The 19,084-nt window shown below is 57.3% G+C and overlaps 1 protein-coding gene across 2 annotated transcripts in view; it reads right to left on the bottom strand.

The window, feature by feature from the left end:
* Positions 1-17,558, bottom strand: part of PRKAR1B (protein kinase cAMP-dependent type I regulatory subunit beta) — a 103,102-nt gene extending 85,544 nt beyond the window's left edge. The window contains exons 1-2 of one of the 2 annotated variants that reach the window (XM_081791626.1): positions 17,378-17,558; positions 15,710-15,910 (exon numbers count right to left, since the gene is read on the bottom strand). In XM_081791626.1, the coding sequence (XP_081647752.1) occupies positions 15,710-15,889 (180 nt within the window). In that variant the 5' untranslated portion in view covers positions 15,890-15,910; positions 17,378-17,558. Of the gene's footprint in view, positions 1-15,709; positions 15,911-16,941; positions 17,069-17,377 lie in introns of those variants that run through there. The other variant, XM_081791625.1, reaches the window with a different exon arrangement.
* Between the last annotated feature and the right edge of the window lie 1,526 nt (positions 17,559-19,084).

The following is a 19,084-nucleotide window of genomic DNA, read 5'->3' on the forward strand; positions in this document are numbered from 1 at the left end:
AAATCAGTGTCAAGACCGGTGGGGCAGCACAGAGTGAGGTGGGGATCCAAGGCAAGCAGGCCCTCACCTGTCTCCCCACCTACCTAGGACAAGGCCCCCGTCCCCTCATCGGCGAGGGCCACCTTCCCCAGAACACCCACACCCAGCAACCTCCCGGGTCAACCCAGCACAACAATTAATCCGACTTTACCAGGCAGCGACCCAGCAAAAACATGAAGTTAGGAAGGAAACTGAGTCCCACCCACGGTTCCTCAGGGGTTCCCGCTGCCCCACGTTCCAAAGCACCCCTCCCTGCTTCCCAGGCAGCCCGTGAACCCCGAGGGAACCCTGAAACTATCCTAATTCATACTACAGTGTAAATGACTTCTGGAAGTGTTCTTCCCCCAGAGGGCTTGTACTTTCTAAAGACGACGTTTTAAAAGACCCCAGACGGGACTCTGAAGTTCAAACGGGAGGTGTGGTATTCCGACTGGGAACCCACAGAAAAAAGAAAGTCAAGAAGCTATCGTCCTCCCAAAACCAACACAGTTCTGCCATTATTCCTCGTAGGAGGGCCGCCTGTCGCATGCCAGGTGCTGTTGTCGGGGTTTTGCTTTTCCCTCAAACAAGTTTATTTCTTCCACTAAAAACAAGCAAAGAATACAGAGCCAAGCGAAAGTTCGACACGGCGCACGTCAGCTTTGTGGGACGTTACGTGGCACTTGTGCCCCGGGTGGGGGACGCTGGTGGCGTGGACCACAGGACACGCCCGCCTGCGGCCACCGCCTGGGCCCAAGACCAGTGTTCGCGGGCCCGCGGCTGCTCCCTTATTTCCCCTCCGGTGAGGCCCACAAACCAGGCTCCTTGCGGGGAATTTCAAGGCCTTTAAAGGCACTGTAGCTCTCCACGCACGAGTTGCCCCCTGTGCCCCATGACCTGCTGCAGCCTGAGCTCAGAGCAGAAGCAGAGGCCCCGGCTCCCCCCGTGCGATCCTGCCCCTTGCAGGGAGGAGGGAACGAGACAGAGAGAAGACGAACGGGCGGGCAGAGCACCAGCAGTCAGGAGAGCCTGGAAGGTACGTGTGCCCAGTGGGCAGGACAGTGAGCTGGGAAGGCTCCTTCCGGAGTGCACTGTGCGATCCTGAGTGAATCCCTTCACCTCTCTGGGCCTCCATCAAGGACTGTTGAAAGCGACCTCACGCAGCTATTTAAAAGTATCTTTAGGGGCGCCTGGGTGGCTTAGTCGGTTAAGCGGCCGACTTCGGCTCAGGTCATGATCCCGCGGTCCGTGAGTTCGAGCCCCGCGTCGGGCTCTGTGCTGACAGCTCAGAGCCTGGAGCCTGTTTCAGACTCTGTGTCTCCCTCTCTCTGACCCTCCCCCGTTCATGTTCTGTCTCTGTCTCAAAAATAAACGTTAAAAACAAAAATAAAAATAAAATAAAAAATAAAGTATCTTTATAAAACTTCCAAAAGAAAGGGTTGGCAGATGGGTGGTACGCATCCTCCCTCCCCCCTCCCCTAAATGATGGTAAAATTAAAGCCTGAGTGGAGGCGAGTCCGCACAGTGAGGACCACAGGGCATATGCCTCCACGGGTCTCTGGAAAACAGGACAGCAAGCTGCCTGGCACTCAGCCACAGCAAGCCACACGGAGGGTGTGCAGGGAACAGGCCCCCGGATCCAAGGAGGGAGGCTCCAGGCAGACAGGGGGGCCCAACGGGTTCGTGGGGAGTCACACCCTGGGGAGCAAGGGCCACCGGGTCCGTAGGGAGCCACACCCTGGGGCGCGGCACCCCACCCCCCAACTCAGACAGGTGTGCAGAGGTGAGCTCCTCCCTTCCTACCACCGCCCCTTTTCACGTCCCAGTGTGGAAACCCTCAAGTCCGTAGGGTAGCAGAGGGAGTGACAGACGATCACCAAAATCCCATCACACATCTTCAACAATCACCAAAACAGGGCACACCTACTTCAGCTCACCTCCACTCACTCCACACGCACACACGCACACATGTAACACGAACACGTGTCCATGCGTGCAACACACACGTATACATGCATGCACACGTAACACCCGATGTGTGCACATCATACACATGATACATACACAATACGTAGAACACGCATATGGCAGACACATACAAGATGCACACGTATAATACACACAGGCACACGTAACACACGTATACAGTACATTCAGATACGTAGCACACGTATAGTGCACGTGTGCCTAGGACATGTATACGGTGCGCACACACCTATAACACGTGTATACAAGGTACGCGCACCTACGATAACACACGCATACAACGTACACGCACACACACCCATACACGACATATACACACATACGTACACAGCTCTGCACGTGTAACACATACGTGTATACAAAACACACACAAGACTCCTCTGACACACGGGAAATTGAAGCAAATCCCGGATGTTATGAATTTCATTGAAAACTTTTCTTTTTTGGGGGGCGCCTGGGTGGCTCCGTCGGTTAAGCGTCCGACTTCGGCTCAGGTCACGATCTCGCGGTCCGTGAGTTCCAGCCCCGCGTCGGGCTCTGGGCTGATGGCTCGGAGCCTGGAGCCTGCTTTGGATTCTGTGTCTCCCTCTCTCCCTGACCTTCCCCCATTCATGCTCTGTCTCTCTCCCTGTCTCAAAAATAAATAAATATTAAAAATTAAAAAAAAAAAAGATTAAAAAAAATCTTTGACATTTATTTTTGAGAAACAGAGTGAGACAGAGCGTGAGGGGGGAGGGGCAGAGAGAGAGGAAGACACAGAATCCCAAGCAGGCTCCAGGCTCTGAGCCGTCAGCACGGAGCCCGACGCGGGGCTCGAACTCACGGACCGTGCGATCGTGACCTGACCTGAAGTCGGACGCTCAACCGATGGAGCCACCCAGGCGCCCCATGAATTTCGTTTTAGACCTTTTAGTATGTACCTCCTAAAAGATGACCTTTAAAAAACATAGAGCCCCATGTCCTCAAGCTACATGAGCCGTCGGGACCACAAAGCACCACTCGGCCACCCCAGCCCCTGGCCACAGAGCTCAGGGGCTGACGTGGGGCCGGGTCCAGCGACGCGCCCTTCAGGGCCCAGGCTCCGGGTGCGTCTCGGCGGCCCCGCGGCCCCCTTGAGAGGCTCGGGTGCGGCGAGGGGGGTCCAAGCGGAAAGGGCGGGGTTGCACGCAAGAGACTGGCCAGAGGCCACCTTCTCAAGGGAAGCACTGTCGGGGCCCCCCCTTCCATGGGGCCGTGGGCATTGCTGTCCTGGCACCAGCCGCTTTCCATGGATCCGGGGGCTTCCAAATGCAAGGCACTCGGGGAGGTGCTGGGCGGAAACGGGGCCGTTATTTCTGGACGGCACCCCTTCCCCTCCTCCTCGGGATTCCAGGAAAGCCTCTGGTTTTCCAGAGCCCCCTTCCTGTCTCCTGCTCTCACGCAGATGAACTGTCTGGGTTGCAGGATGGTCAAGGGCAGGAGGTCAGAGGAATCTTCACAACAGTGTGGGAACGGCGATTCCAGAAAGCTCTGCGGCCAGAACCTTCCCCAGAAATGCCTAATGCCGCCCCAGGGACCGTCCTTGCTCTGCCCCGGGGCCACGTTCTCCCCAGACCGCATATGACGTTCACTGTCTTCTGACCACGATTTTCCGGCACGAGGGGCAAAATGCGGCCTTGCGGCCTCAGAAGAGGACATTCTCTTCTGAATGTCGGGAGGCGGGATGTCGGGAGACTTTCTGGAACTCAGTATACGCTGCTGAGAAGCCCACGTGCCTGGGACCCGGCACAGATGGAGTCGTCCCCTCCACCCCATACTCCCCCTCTCTGGCTGAGGATGCAGCCTGCCGGTCCTTTTGAGAGGCCTTCTGGGGCAGCGGTCCACACCAGCCTGATTGCCCACGCTGGTCCTGAACACCCCGCAGGAGGAGGGGCCGCTTCCCCAGCGGTGGCCAAGTTGGCGTTTCTGGACCTCCCCCCAGGGGGACTGTCCCTTGCCTCCCTGTCCCCTCCGACCGAGGGAGAGCCGTGCTACTTGGGGACCTGCGGCGTCCAGGACAGGGGTCCATGGTGCCACCCCTGGACCAACCACAAGCCCCCTCCCAGGGCTGCAGCATCTCAGAGCACAAGGCAAGCCCCGAGGCCAGCCATCCCCACCTACAAGGCAAGGAAACCGAGGCCCGGAGAGTGCAAGGGGCATGTCCAGGGGCGCTCGACCTTCAGTGGCAAAGAGAGGAGAGAAAGGTGCAGTTTCAACCATTTATTGAGCACTTTCTGAATACCAGCCCTCATACAGAGAAAAAGGCACGGTTTGTCACGGAAGGTTTCGATCTAATAGGAAAGACGGGTCCAAGTCTGACAGAGAAACCGGCTGAGCCATGAAGGACTAGACACAAGGGCTGTGCAGGCAAGGGGGCTCCTAGGCCACCCCTGGGAAGGAAGAGGCCGGGAGGGCTTCCTGGAGGAGGTGCCTTCTGAGCCGGCCCGGATGAGACAGGCCGAACCCAGGAGACACCGTGGGTCATTGGGAGCTCAGCCCCCCACCTCCCCAGGTGCCCTCTCCGGACCTGTGGCATATTCCCGTTTACATGGTCCCTTCTTTGTGCAGCCACCTTCCCAGCTGTCCATTTTATTCATCCCCAGAGTCACCTCCTTTACCGTCTGCCGTCACCTCCTCCATTTCCGTTTCATTAACTTCTGCTTTATCCTTGTTATTTCCACCGTGTGGCTCTGTCACTCACCCTCTTTCCAACCTCCCAGGCCTCACACCGTAGCGGCTTCCATAGGCTCCCTCGAAAATTCAGAGGGCAGCTCTATTTGGAAACAGGACCTTTGCAGACACAGGTGAAAATGAGGCCTTGGTGTCCTCGTAACAGGAGGAGGATTTGGACACACGGCTCAGGGCAGATCTCACCGTGAAGACAGAGGCAGAGGCCGGGTGACGTGTCTGCACATCAGGGGCTGAGAGCAACGTGAGGCCGGGACGGACCCGTGTCGGGACCACCAGGAGGAAGTGCCCGCTGCAGCTCTGAGCTTGGGCTCCCGGCCTCCCAGCCGTGGGGCAGAAAATTCCTGCTGCTCGCGGCCCCCCAGTCTGTGAGGATTTGCTCTGGTGCTGTAGGAGTCGGAGACACATGGTTCAGTAATTCCTAATCTTAGTGTCCAGTGAAGCAATAATTTTCCCTCTAAAGACCAACTAGGGGGCGCCTGGGTGGCTCAGTCGGTTAAGCGTCCGACTTCAGCTCAGGCAGGTCATGATCTCACCGTCCGTGAGTTCGAGCCCCGCATCGGGCTCTGGGCCGATGGCTCGGAGCCTGGAGCCTGCTTCCGGTTCTGTGTCTCCCTCTCTCTCTGCCCCTCCCCCGTTCATGCTCTGTCTCTCTCTGTCTCAAAAATGAATAAACGTTTAAAAAAAAAAAAAAAAGACCAACTGGGATGCTTTAAATGTCACTTAATTCTAAATATCTTGTAATTTTTTACTATGACAATCTTCTTTCACAAATTACACAAACGCTCATTACTGGTTTCCAAGCGTATGCGGAGGCTGGCTTCCTCCGTTTTCTCCTGGTTAGCGCTTTATTAATGACCGTAAAACAACTTTATTGGGTTATGGTCAAAGAATATGGTTTTTGAGTAAGAAAAAGATTTAACCTCATCGGGGGATGTACTTGATTGTAAAATTCTGATTTACACACCCCTTTCCAGGATCTCGTCAGTTGCCTGAGCACACACTGAAGCATCCCAGAAAGAACGTAAGTCAGTAAGGACGCAGAGCCGACCTGGGGCCCTGACCAGCCGTGGCCCTGCTGCCTCATGCAGTTGGGTGAAGGGCAGCGCGCACACCCAGGGCGGCACAGCGGGGAAGTCCTGGGCTTCCTGATGTGCTCCCAGATCCGGCCCGGTACCTAGAACAGCACCTGCCACGTAGCTGGTGTTCAATAAACATCTGTCAACTAAGTGAGTAAGTGAACAAAACCTTTTTGGAGAACTGTCACCAGAAATCGATGGACACTTCTAGGCCCCATGAATCTATCTCTTAAAATATATCCAAAGGAAGCAATGAGAGGTGTCAGAGATACCTGTACTAGAATGTTCTCTGCAGTGTTTCAACAAATTTTTAATCCAGCTAGCAGCAAGAAATTGCTTGAATCAATTTAGAAATATCTACGTAAGGGGCGCCTGGGTGGCTCAGTCGGTTGGGCGGCTGACGTCGGCTCAGGTCATGATCTCGCGGTCCGTGAGTTCTAGCCCCGCGTCGGGCTCTGTGCTGACAGCTCGGAGCCTGGAGCCTGCTTCATATTCTGTGTCTCCCTCTCTCTGACCCTCCCCTGTTCATGCTCTGTCTCTCCCTGTCTCAAAAATAAATAAACGTTAAAAAAAAAATTAAAAAAAAATAATTTAGAAATATCTACGTAATAGAATACTCTGGCTTGTTATGTCACGTTTTTAGTAACATTTAACGGTCACAGAGATGATCATAGGGGCACCTGGGTGGCTCAGTCGGGTAAGCATCCAACTTCGGCTCAGGTCATGATCTTGCAGTTTGTGGGGTCAAACCCCGCGTCAGGCTCTGTGCTGACAGCTCAGAGCCTGGAGCCTGCTTCAGATTCTGTATCTCCCTCTCTCTCTGCCTCCTCCCTCGCACGCGCGCGCTCTCTCTCTCAAAAATAAATATTAAAAAAAAAAAAAAAGGAGTCAAAATTACATACAGTTAAGGGAATGAAAACACAAGCCACAGACTAGGAGAAAATACTCAAAAACACACATCCGCTAAGGACTCGTGTCCAAAATGCTCGAGAAACCTCATAAGGTCAACAAGAAAGCAAACAACCCAGTTAAACACCAGGCAGGAGATCTGAGCAGAAGCCGGGGGAGAACGCGTGTGGGAGGGCAGGCGCGCACGGGAACGTGCTCCACGTCGTGTGCCGTCAGGGAAACGGGGAGCGAGACAGCAAGGAGAGGCCACCGCCGCCTGTCAGAAGGGCCACGGCCCACAGCACGTCACCGCCGGGTGCTGGCGGGACGGGGAGCAGAGGGGACGCAGGATGCCGCGGCCGCTCCGAGAGGGACCCTGGTGTCTTACAAAACCGAGCACGGTCTCGCCGTGCGGTCCTGCAGTCACGTTCCAAGATGTGAGAACGTGCGTGCTCACAGACCTGCACGCGGATGTTTGCAGCGGCCTTATCCGTGATTACCGAACCCGGGCAGCAACCGGACGCCCTTCGGTGGCTGATGGACGACCGGGCTCCATCCGGGCGGTGGGGTTTTACTCAGCCCCGGAAAGAAGGGAGCCGCGAAGCCAAGAACGACGCGGAGGCACCTTCGATCCAGGTTACTGCGTGAAGGAAGCCAGTCTGGAGAGGCCGCCCCCTGGGTCATCCCAGCCGAGTGGCCTTCTGGGAAAGGCAGGGCCAGGGAGCCGGTAAAAGATCAAGGGTTCAGAGGGAAAGCGGGAGGCATGAATAGGTAGAGCTCGGAGTTTTTAGGGCAGCAGCACTAATCAAAATGATATTTTAACGACAGATATGTGACATCAGGGATCTGTCAGAAGCCACAGGACTGTGGGGCACAAGGAGTGACCCTGACATAAATTCCAGGCTTCAGTCGAGGGCGGCGGCTCTCGCCAGCTGTAACACACTCCACTGACACAGCGGGACTAGTGGGGAGCCGCACGGAGCGGGGCACGCGGGAGCCCTGCGGCCCTAAAACTGCTCCCACAAGATAACACCTGTCCGTTAAAAAGGAGTACCACTTAAATAACAATAAAAAACGAAACAGGAGTAAATCTAACCAAACACATGAAGGAGCTGTGTATTAAAAATATAAAGGGGCATCTGTTGGCTCAGTCAGTTGAGCGTCCAACTCTTGATTTCAGCTCAGGCCATGATCCCAGGGCCATGAGATCGAGCCCCACGTCAGGCTCTGCACTGAGTGTGGAGCTTGCTTGGGATTCTCTCCTTGCCCCTCTCCCCACTTGCACATACCCACTCTCTCTCTAAAATAAAAATAAATAAATAAAAATTAAATAAATACAAGTTTTTCTTTCATCCACATTAGAAATCAAAGACCTAGATAAACGGAGAGCTATTCTGGAAAGTTAGCTGCAGGTCAACTAGAAGATTCTAGATTGTGGTCTATTTTCCTTAAAAATCAATAAATAAAAATTAAATGAATACAAGATTTTCTTTCATTGACATTAGAAATCAAAGACCTAGATAAACAAAGAGCTATGCTGGAAAGTTAGCTGCAGGATAACTAGAAGATTCTAGATTGTTGTCTATTCTCCTTAAACTGATTTATGTATCAACGTGAACCCACTCAAAATCCCAAGAGGATTTTTTGGTCCATGTCACCAAGATCACGCTAAAACACGCCTAAAAAGGCAGAGGAACCGGGGTGGACAAAACAATTTTGAAAAAGAACAATGCAGGGGCGCCTGGTGGCTCAGTCGGTTGAGAATCCGACTCTCGAGTTTGGCTCAGGTCATGTCACAGTCGTGACACCGAGGCCCATGTCAGGCTCTATGCTAAGCAATGAGCACGGAGCCTGCTTGGGATTCGCTCTCTCCACCTCCCTCTGCCCATTCCCCAAATCGTTCTCTCTCTCTCTCAAAATAAATAAATGAACGTTTAAAAAAAAAAGAAGAAGAAAAGAAAAAGAATAATGCAGGGAGGCTCATACTACCCGACTTCGATCTTCACATAACGGCAGAATGATCCAGGGGCGCCAGGGGGCTCAGTCGGTTGAGTGTCCGACTTCGGCTCAGGTCATGAGTTCAGGGTTTGTGAGTTTGTGCCCCACGTTGGGCCCTGTGCTGACAGCTCGGAGCCTGAGCCTGCCTCAGATTCTCTCTCTCTCTCTCTCTCTCTCTCTCTCTGCCCCTTCCCTCTCTCTCTTTCAAAAATGAATAAAACATTAAAAAAAAAAAAAAAAGAAAGATCCAGAGACATGCCCCCAGTGTACGGCCAGCTGATGAAGTCAAAGGTCTGCCCAAATTCAGTGCAGAGTTCTTCACACAAAGCTAAACACAAAAGCACAATCCACTAAAACAAATACCTTGAAAAACCAGACTTCAGAAGCCAGAACTTCCACTCTGTGAAACACACTAGTGAGAAAACAGGCAGACAGGCTGAGGACGGACTGGAAGGAGGTGTCTGCAAACCAGAACCTGACGCAGGACTTGCATCCATGCACATAAGGGCACGAGTTGAACGCACGGAGTTTCCAAGCCCAACAGTAAGAGAAGGACCTGGTAAGAAAATGGACAAGGAAAAAAAAAAAAATGGACAAGAGCCATGAACAGGCACTTCAGCGGGGAGACAGGCCAAGGGCAAGTAAGGGCATAGGAAGAGCACGGGAAGATATTCAGTGACACTGGTCATTAGGAAATGCAATAGGGGCCTGAAGGGCCACCCCATGCCCATTAGAATGGCTAAACTTTGAAACCTGATAACACCAAGTGGTGGCCACGTGAGGGCCAGGAGCCACTGCTGGTGGGAATGCAACCCGCCAAAGGATGAACACACTGTGCTCCGTCTACACAGCAGAGTGCAGTTCAGCAAAATAACTCAAACTCAGGACACTCACGAAACCTCGAGGAACCTCAGAGGCGCTTCGTTAAGTTAAAGAACCCAAACTCCTCGAAAGGCCACATGCCACGCAGGACTCCACTGACGGAACATTCTTGAAAATGCAGAGCTTCGGACACTCCAGTGGTGCCAGGGGTTACAGGTGGGGGATGGGCTGACCAGCACGGGCAGAAAGAAATGGGTGGGGGGTGGGGGGGAGATGCAGACGAGAGAACGGCGGCACGTCAGGTCTGGGCCTCGGTTACGGTGGCAGGAACACTACGGTCAGAGCTCATGTGGTTGCAAAGCACACAGCACGAGCTTCAGGGCATTTAAATTCAAGGAGAATTTTAACAGGCGAGCGGAGCGGGCTTACCCGTGCTGCTGTGGAGTGTCCCCTCGAGTGACCCGTCAGCGGGGACAGGCCAGGCTCAGGGCAGCGTGCCCACGTGCAGGTCAGCCCAGAAATCGCACCCACGTTGCCCAAAATGCGTAACATCCTCCCGAGAAATCTCAGACAACGGAGCCAACAGAGGTGGGCTCTGGGCGGCAGGGGCGGTGGGGGTGAGAGACTTTTAGCTTTCACACCTTTGACTCTGGGCCATACGCACACATCACTTTTCTGGGCTGCCTCCCTGGCACGTGCATCCAGTAGGGCGTCCTGCTCTGAGAAGCTGTCTTGTCCCCCGCCCGACGCGGGGCCTTAACTGACGGTACGGGTGCTGTCGCGGCCGCTCTCGTCCCCGGGCACGGCAGCAGTCACCTCGGAGCCCGGAAGGCCTGGCGGCTCTAAGTGCCAGGGAGCAAGCAGGTGGTGATTCCATGCGACTCTGCCCCTCTGCGTCCCCCGGGTGTGCAATGAAGCAGTCCGTCCGTCTGGGCCTCTGGGCGCCACCAGAATGGCGCCGGTCACCGGGAAGCACGTGCTGAGCTTCCAAACTGAGCGACCAGAGACCCATCCCGTAGCCCAGCGTCCACCCACCGCCCTCAGGAGCGGTTGTCTGGGTGGGATGCCATTTACTGCCACGGATGTCTCCCAGGAGAGCTGCCCCTTCTGAGCTGTGTCCGCTCATTCCAAAAGCAAAATGCGCGACTTGTTAGTTTTTACTAAAGACATAGCAGTGAGCCTGGCCGCTCGGACTGTGTCACCACCGCTGAACCGATATCCGGCACGGGGGGGTGGGGGGGGGGGCAGGCACGGCAGTGAGGTATCGATGTCCACAGATGAGCACAAAACAACGGTCAAAGAAGCCAATGTTGGCGAGGATCTGGGAATTCGGCACGAGCCACGCGTGTTAGGGAAACCACAAACTCATCTAATTCTGTGGAGTAAACCAGAAACGTGGCTCCAGAGCTGTAAAAACACGCAGACACGCAGACCCCAGAGCACAGGCCCTGACTGCAGCACAAAGGCACAAAGGTGTTTTCTGAAGGAAAAAAAGAAAAAAGAAAAAGAAAGAAAGAAACTGAAAACCATCAAACACGAAACAATGCAAACAAAGGCCACGACATCCACGTGATCTTATGGCCACAGATGCCATAACGGTGCTACTGAGACGAGCACGGAACATCAACGCATTTGACACCACTAGAATGGACACTTTAAAACGTTCAAGGGGGCGCCTTGGGGCCTCAGTCAGTTGAGCGTCCGACTTCGGCTCAGGTCACGATCTCGTGACTCACGGGATCAAGCCCCGCGTCAGGCTCTGTGCTGACAGCTCGGAGCCTGGAGGCTGCTTCCGATTCTGTGTCTCCCTCTCTCTCTGTCCCTCCCCCACTCATGCTCTGTGTCCCTCTCTCTCTCTTTCTCTCTCAAAATTAAACATTAAAAAATGTTTAATACATTTTAAAAAATAATAAATAAAAATAAAATGGTCAACAGAGTGAACTTGACGTCCCATACATTTTACTACAATAAAAGAACGCTAACAAAAAGTCAAACCAAAAGTGCACGTACGCGACAACAACTCACGTCTGCACGTGCACGTGTCTGCCGCACAGTGGGAACAGTCCTCGTGAAAACGCAGGGTTGGTACGTACGTGAACGGTAACAAGTGTATCTTTATGGAGGGAACTCTTGCTTACAGCGTCTAAACTCCATTCTGGAAAGGACAAACGACTTCATCGCCCATGATCTTTTGAAAGACCACGTCTTGGAGAAGCTTCGGGGCCGTGTCGTCAGTGCATAAGGACCGTCTGGCCCCCTCAAGTCTGGACCTTAGAAGAACCACCTGCTTAAATGGCCCGCGATGAAGTCACTCATGGAGGCCTGAGGCCCGGCCAGGGCAGCGCCCCGAGAGCTGAGCCATCCCCGCCGCTCTGTGCCGGGCCTTTATCTGGGCCGCGCACACACGTTTCCCGCTTGTCACGCGAGAAAACTCCCCCTCCCCGGGCATCTGCCTGCTGTCCACTCACGGTGGCCTCTGCAGGGAGCAGGTGGCCCGGGACTCCGCCCCTCCCCCAACCACGGGCAAAGAGCCTTCCTGCTCCCATATTAACGAACGCTGGCTGAGCGAGTGAGACTCCCGTGGGAGCTCAGGACGCCCTCAGGCAGGAGTCTCAGATCTGGCACCAGGGACGGACTCCCTAGTAGTCACCCACACGTGAAAGCATGCACGTGGTGTCAGAGAACCCGCAAAATCCCCCCAGCGCCCGAGCGCATCAGCCGTGGCGGAGAAGTGACAACAGGCCGCAGCCGGGCCCTGAGGCACCGGCTTCTGTCCGCACCGCCTGTCACACACCTCGGAGCTCGTCTGGCGCTGCCTTTGACAAAGACGTGAAGGCTGGTCACCCGCTCTTCCCGTTACCAGTGGCTCGCGGTCGCCCGCAGCCTAAGCAAAGCAGCCCTTTGCAGCCGGACTGCAACCCCCCAGGGCACAGCTGTTGGGTTCCCAACCCCAGGACCTTAGACCGTAAGCTCATCTGCAGACAGGGTCTTTGCGGATGTGATCATTAAAATGACGTCACGGGGTGGGCCCTCAGGCAAGGTGACGTGTCCCCACGGAAAGAGAGAAGGCCGTGTGAGGGTGGATGCAGGTCGGGATGGGAGCACCGCAGGCTGACCCTGGGGGAGGCGTCTGGGGCAGGCCGGGCCCGCGCCCGCAGCCTCCAGGACCGAGTGTGGCTTCCTGGTCTGCGGGGCTTTGACCCGGCGGCCCCGGCAGGCTGACGTGGTGGCTACGGTGACCATGACTTGGCGAGGATACGAATCCCTCGTTGTCAAGTAGTAGGAAACTGCTCAGTCTCCTCCCCGGACTGTGACAGGCCACCCTCCTCTTCCAGAACCCGGTCCTTACCTGTCACCTCCTAGGGCAAGTATGATCAGAGAACCTTCCCGCCCCCTGCCCTTTGCCGGCCACCCCCCCCCCCCCCAACACGAGCTCACAGCCTCCTGACTCGTGATGTCGCCGCTATCCCACCCTGCCCGTCTGCTCCCACTGTCCCCTTCTTGCCAGGTGGCACCGCCATTCACTCAGGTCCACACCAAAGCCTCTTGCCCCGCTCCTATGTCCGCTCCACCAGCCAGCCCTGAGCACTGAGCCACAACTGACAGCCGTGTTGCCTCCCCTCCGCACCCCCGCTGGATGCTCAACCGTCTCTGGCCATCGCCGTGTGTCCCCTGGGGACCAACCGTCCCCGGTGGAGAACCTCCTCTCCATCTCGCACTGATGCCCGTCAGCCACACCTCCGAGACACGTCGCCTGGCGAGCACCACTTGGGAGCAACCCCAGCAAATGACTGCAGCCCTGACAGTGAGGGTCTGAAGCAAGGGAGGAGGCCGCAGGGACAGGCACGTCACCTGTGAGTGGGCCTGGTGGCCAACACTCACACTCACGGCACCGCTCCACAACCGTGACCTCAAGAGTAAGCAAAGTGGATGAGGGCCACAGGACTGTTGCACATCAACTGGGAACGACAGCCTTTCAAATGAAAACTGCCCAAGTCGGCTGCGATGGGCAGACCCACAGCCAAACTCTGTCGGCGGCGGGCACATGAGCTGCCACGACAAGGCCACAGCCACCCAACGGGGGCCTCCTCCACCCACCGGGATCTCCGCCACCCAACGAAGCCATAGCCACTCAACAACGCCATCTGGAATTTCCATAATCCCATTTCCAAAAACTGTACTAAACAAACAATGCCACACACAGGGGGAAAAGACCACGTACAAATGCGTTGGTGTGGCATTATTTTCAACTTTGAAGAAAACCATAAACAACTCAGTTGTCTCGTCATGAGGGAGAGTGTTGAGAAAACTTCAACGTAGGGTCACACACCCAGCCGAGTGAGGTCTGTGAAAAGCACAAGTACGTGATACAAAATGGCATCTATGACACGATTGTGTGGGGAGAGGGGGCAACTGGGTGGAGGGGGGCCACGTACGACTGTTACTCCTTCTTCCCGCTTCTGAACCTTTCAAACTTTCTTTAAAAGGTAGGCATTACTTGGGGCACCTGGGTGGCTCAGTCAATCGAGCTTCGGCTCAGGTCATGATCTCACAGTCCGTGAGTTTGAGCCTCGAGTCTGGCTCTGTGCTGACGGCTCAGAGCCTGAAGCCTTGCTTCCGACTGATTCCGTGTCTCCCTCCGCCGCTCGCACTGTGTCTCTCTCTCAAAAATAAACATTAAAAAAAAATTTTTTAAAGGTAGGCCTTACTCGAAAATGTTGTTTAACAGGTTGTTTTAATTTTCTTAAGTTTGTTTATTTTGAGAGAGAGAAGAGAGAGAACAAGAGTGGGACAGGAGCAGACGGGAGGAGACAGAGTCCCAAGCAGGCCCCATGCTCTCAGCACAGAACCTGACGAGGGGCCAGAACCCACGAAAGGTGAGATCATGACCTGAGCTGAGATCGAGAGTCAGATGACTGAGCCACCAGGTGCCCCTAACAGACTGTTTTAAAGGAAAGAAAGGAATTCCTTTGGGTCGGGGCTAAGGGTCACAGGAGGCCCCTGGGGGGGAGGGGGGACTCAGAGAGGCTTAAGAGCAAACCTGAGCTTCCTCAGGTCATGATGTCACCGTTCACGAGTTCGAGCCCCACATGGGGCTCTGCACAGACAGCGTGGAGCCTGCTTGGGATTCATCTCTCCTTCTCTCTCTACCCCTGCCTGGTTTGCTCACTCTCTCTCCCCCTCTCCCAAAAAATAAACATTTTAAAAAATGTTTAAAAAAAGAACAGACCTGAGTCTGACCCCAGGGTTCTATCCACCCTGTGAGACTAGGGCAGGGACAGTTAAGTTAGGTTGTGAGCAAGGGGCCCAGAGGAGGACCCTCAGGTGCCCCCCGGAGAGGGTTCAGGGTGGGAAGCCAGAGGAAGGAGCCCGCCACGGAAGGGCAGGTCGCCAAGGGGCTCGGGAACCCCCTCCCGCTCCGAGCCCGTCCTCCCACCGATGGACCAGGAAGAGGTGAGGGAGACCGTTCACGGAGGAATGAGCCAGGGGGTGGCAGGGTCGCTCCTCAGAAGAGAGGCGTGGGTCGTGTGCACTTCCCCACGCTGCATGCCTCTAAGGGGCGTTTCCCTCTGCGGGCGCCCACCTCCTCCCAGAGGCAGACTGCTGCGGAATCGAGCGTCACATGCACTTCAGACCTGCGTCCTTTCATCCCAAATGTCAACGCACCCATAACGACACCCGGTCCCCGTCTCTGTCCCCCTAGTTGAAAACTCAGCGGGCCCCGAAGGGGCGCCTGGGGGCTCCGTCGGTTGAGCGTCCGACTTCGGCTCAGGTCGTGATCTCACAGCTCGTGAGATGGGGCCCTGCGTCGGGCTCTGTGCCGACAGCTCGGAGCCTGGAGCCCGCTTCGGATCCTGCGTCTCCCTCTCTCTCTGCCCCTCTCCCACTTGGGCTCCCGCGCGCTCTCTCTCTCTCTCTCTCTCCCCCTCAAAAATAAATAAACGTGAAAAGAGAAAACTGTCAGCGGGCCCCGTAGGCCGTCTTCCCAGTCAGTTCTCCCTAAGGCGCTGTGCCTGGCAGACCCCGAACCGCTGGGAGGGCAGGGGGGCAGGGAGGTGGTGGCTGGGACCTCGGAGCAGGAGAATGAATCAGGTGAGGTCAGCCTCCGGGGCTGGGCCCTGGAAGAGCCGCGGGGCACTCTCCTGAGCTCGCGCTCCAGCAGGTGGGCCCAGCACCCCTGTGCAGGGAGGGGGACACCGGGCGGCACTGACCTTCTCCAGCTTCTCGAAGTGCTCCCGCAGGAACTTCATGGGCCTGTCCGGCTTGGACACACACAGGTGCACGATGCAGTCCTTCAGGACCTGCTGAACACCATGCTTCTGCACATACAGCTCGCACCCCTTCAGGCTCTCGTCCTCCTCCGCCGCCGGGCAAGAGGACGGGGACGCCATGGTGGCCCCACTTCTGGCCTCCTGGGGAAGAAAACGCAGGCCACTGTACACATGCATCTGAAAGGCACCTGGGACGTGTCGATGTCAAATCCAACAACCCCACGACGGGCGGACGTGCCTCCCCCCCGCCTGTCACAGGTCTTCCTTTTCAGGGGCTGGATGAGTCGTCAACACAAAGCCTTACCGCGAAGATCTTTGTGGGCATGGGGGAGGATCAACCAGATTTTGTAGATGAGCAAACCCCTGGTCCCCGAGAAACCTGAAGGCGGAAAGTGGGGGCCCTGGGAACCTGAGTGGCGACCATCCCTCCCCCCTTTGTAGGGACAGCTGTGTGAACCGGGGAAATGAAGGGGTGCTGCTACGGGGTCGCGAAGCCTGCTTTGCAGGAACAGAAAGAAAACAAGGAAAACGGTTGAAAGCCAGCTGAGGGGCCTTCTGGAAGGACGGAACATGGGGAACAATGGCAGGGCCGCGCAGTTCTCAGCCCAGCGGTGGGGGCTAAGTCACAATGACAGGTCAGGAACTGGGGCTGCACAGCTCCCGCCAGCCGCCGCCCCCCCCCCCGCCCCCGCCTCGCGGGGACCCCAGGAAGGTGCCAAGGTTGCGCACCCCCCCACAGGCCCCTCGCGCCCCCTCCCCCGCCTCTGCGCCCCCGGCCCTCCTCCAAGCCCTGCGCGCCCCCCGGTCCCTGCGCCCCTTCCCCAGGCCCCACCTCCTCGGGCCCCTGCATCCCCTCCCCAGACCCCGCGCCCCTCCCCCACCTCTGCGCCCCCTGCCCCTTCTCCAAGCCCTGCGCTCCCCCACCCCGTCCCTGTGCCCCTTCCCCAGGCCCCACCTCCTCGGGCCCCCGCGCCCCTTCCCCAGGCCCGGCGCCCCCGCCCCGAGCCCCCAGCCCGCGCGCCCCTCACGACTGCGCGACGGGCCCAGGTGCGGCCAAGGGGGCGGGGGCTCCCCGGGCCCACATTTCCCCGGGCCTCGCGGCCGGCCCAGCCCACCCCTCAGCCCGCGCAGGCCGGGGGGCCCTACGCAGACCCCGTCGCAGCCCCGCGTACCTGCAGGCGCGGCGCCCGAAGCCCCAGGCGGCTGCGCGCGGACGCGGGGACGGCGGGCGAGCGGGTCCCCGCACTGCAGCGGCGCCGCCCTCCGCCCGCCCCCGCGCCGCGCCGACCCGCCCCCGGCTCCCGGCCGGCCCCCTCCCCCCCGCCCGCCCCCCACCTCGTCTACTTCCGGCGCCGCGGCGGGCCTCCCTCTGCCCGACCGCAGACCTCTCCGCGCGGATGTCCCCTCGCCCCTGGCTTACCTCTGCACTCCCCCCTCCCCGCCTTGGCCAAGCCCGGGCGGGCCTCGAGTTGCACAAACCCACGGCCGGCCGGGACCACCGCCCTCCGCCGCCCACCGCCCACACCTCCTCACCCCCCTCCCCTGCACCCTGGTTGGCTGCAGCTGAGGCGGCATCAGGGTCACGGCCGGGCCCCCCACTGCTCGCACCTGGCGTGTTCCATCTACACAGGCTGCAGCGTACTGGTTCCAGCAGGTGCACCCATTCTCGGGGTCGAGGGCCCCAAGTCAGGGCCAGAAGAGGGGGCCAGATGGGCCCAGACCTAGAGGTGAGCCAATTTCCTTCAGATGTCCCAGTGGGAAATCAGGGGGTCATCCGAGTTTCTTCCCACCACCCTCCGGTGTCCACGAGGTTACCGAGGCCTGCAGAGCCCCCCCCCCCCCCCAGTGACTTCCTAATCTGTAAGCCCAGACCTGCAGAAAACGGAACTGTCCTTATTTTCCTGTTGCCCAAACCAGGCTTTGCCCCCATTCTGGCAGGGTGGGGGCAGAAACTCATCTCAGTCTGCTGGGGGACCCCACCCTTGCCACAGAGTGGTCCAGATACCAGGAGAAGGGACAGGGAACCCAGGCCTTGAAGGGACAGAAGTTATTTGTGCACCTCTCCCACACTCTCCTGTGCACAGTCACCTGTCCTCCGCTCCCCTGTCCTCCCTGCTCACCTGTCCTCAGCACATCACAGCAAGGCCGGCCTCACCCGGTGCGCTCCCCCACGAGGGCTGACGCTGGCCCCACTTTCTCTCGCCTACGTAAAGATAAAGGAACAGGTCACACTCAGGTGGAGAAGCTAGGAGCTCCTTTCCGCTTCCCCAGCGCCTGCCCTCAATGTGGGGGGAGGTCAGGGGTCAGCTGGGCAGCCAACTGGACAATCAGTAGCCAATGCGCTTACGTGAGGACAGCGGGAGTGTCCCTCGCAGAGCTGGGGTGTGAAACCATGAGCACCCACAATGCTGACAGTCACGGGTAGGTCCCCTCCCCCCGGGCAGTGATAAATCCTGGCTTCTTGTAGGGTGTCCAAGAGCCCCCGCCTTCCACTGGGAACAAACGGCTGGAATCAGGTCGCCCATTCACAAGCCCCGTAAATAGTGCTCGTCTGAGAACGTCCCCTCCACCCACAGGGAGGCCCCCCACTACATGCTCAGCCCTACTGCGTTCCCCAGCAGAGGTTATCGACAATCCGAGCTCGGGGGGGGGGGGGGTGTTGGTATTTACCCCTAGAACCTGGGTGACCAAGCCTTGCAAAGACCCGACTTCAGAGCCACGTTCTTTCCCGAGCACCACCCCTGGGTCTGTCAGCTCCATTCTCCCGCCAAGATTCAACCACCGGAGTGTTTCTCCTGCAGGAACACTTCCCTGTGGCGCTGCCCCTGCACGGAGGTGGGCACCTGTGGGGGCAACGTGGACTCCCCTCGTGGGACTATGTGAATCTGCTTGCTTAATGCTGAGAGCTCAAATAGGCGCGGTGCTGTTTTTCCCCTCCTTTATTCAGTCTTCAGGGGCAGAGACACAAACATTCTCTGGGTGCAGAAGGGAAAATGACTCGTTCGACCCTGGCCTCTGGAGACGTGGTGGGGCACCGTGGTCTGACTTCCCCACAGGCACCGTGTCCTGGGCAGCGTGCAGAAGCCTTGAGGGCGGAGGATGTGGCTGACTGCTACTGACCTGCTCGCTGGGGGACAGCCGGGTGCCAGAGCCTTCCTGGAGAGGCCCTTGGGGGAGAGCCGGGTGCCAGAGCCTTCCTGGACAGGCTCTTACACCTCAAACGGGTGGATGGTACTCGAATGCAGCTTTTAGGTGAGGAGCTGGGACGGAGGCCGGGCGTGTAGGGAGCAGCAGGCAGCAGGGGCCAGTGACCGT

This window comes from Panthera onca, chromosome E3 (genome assembly GCF_046562875.1).
Source record: "Panthera onca isolate mPanOnc1 chromosome E3, mPanOnc1 haplotype 2, whole genome shotgun sequence".
Lineage (NCBI taxonomy): Eukaryota > Metazoa > Chordata > Mammalia > Carnivora > Felidae > Panthera > Panthera onca.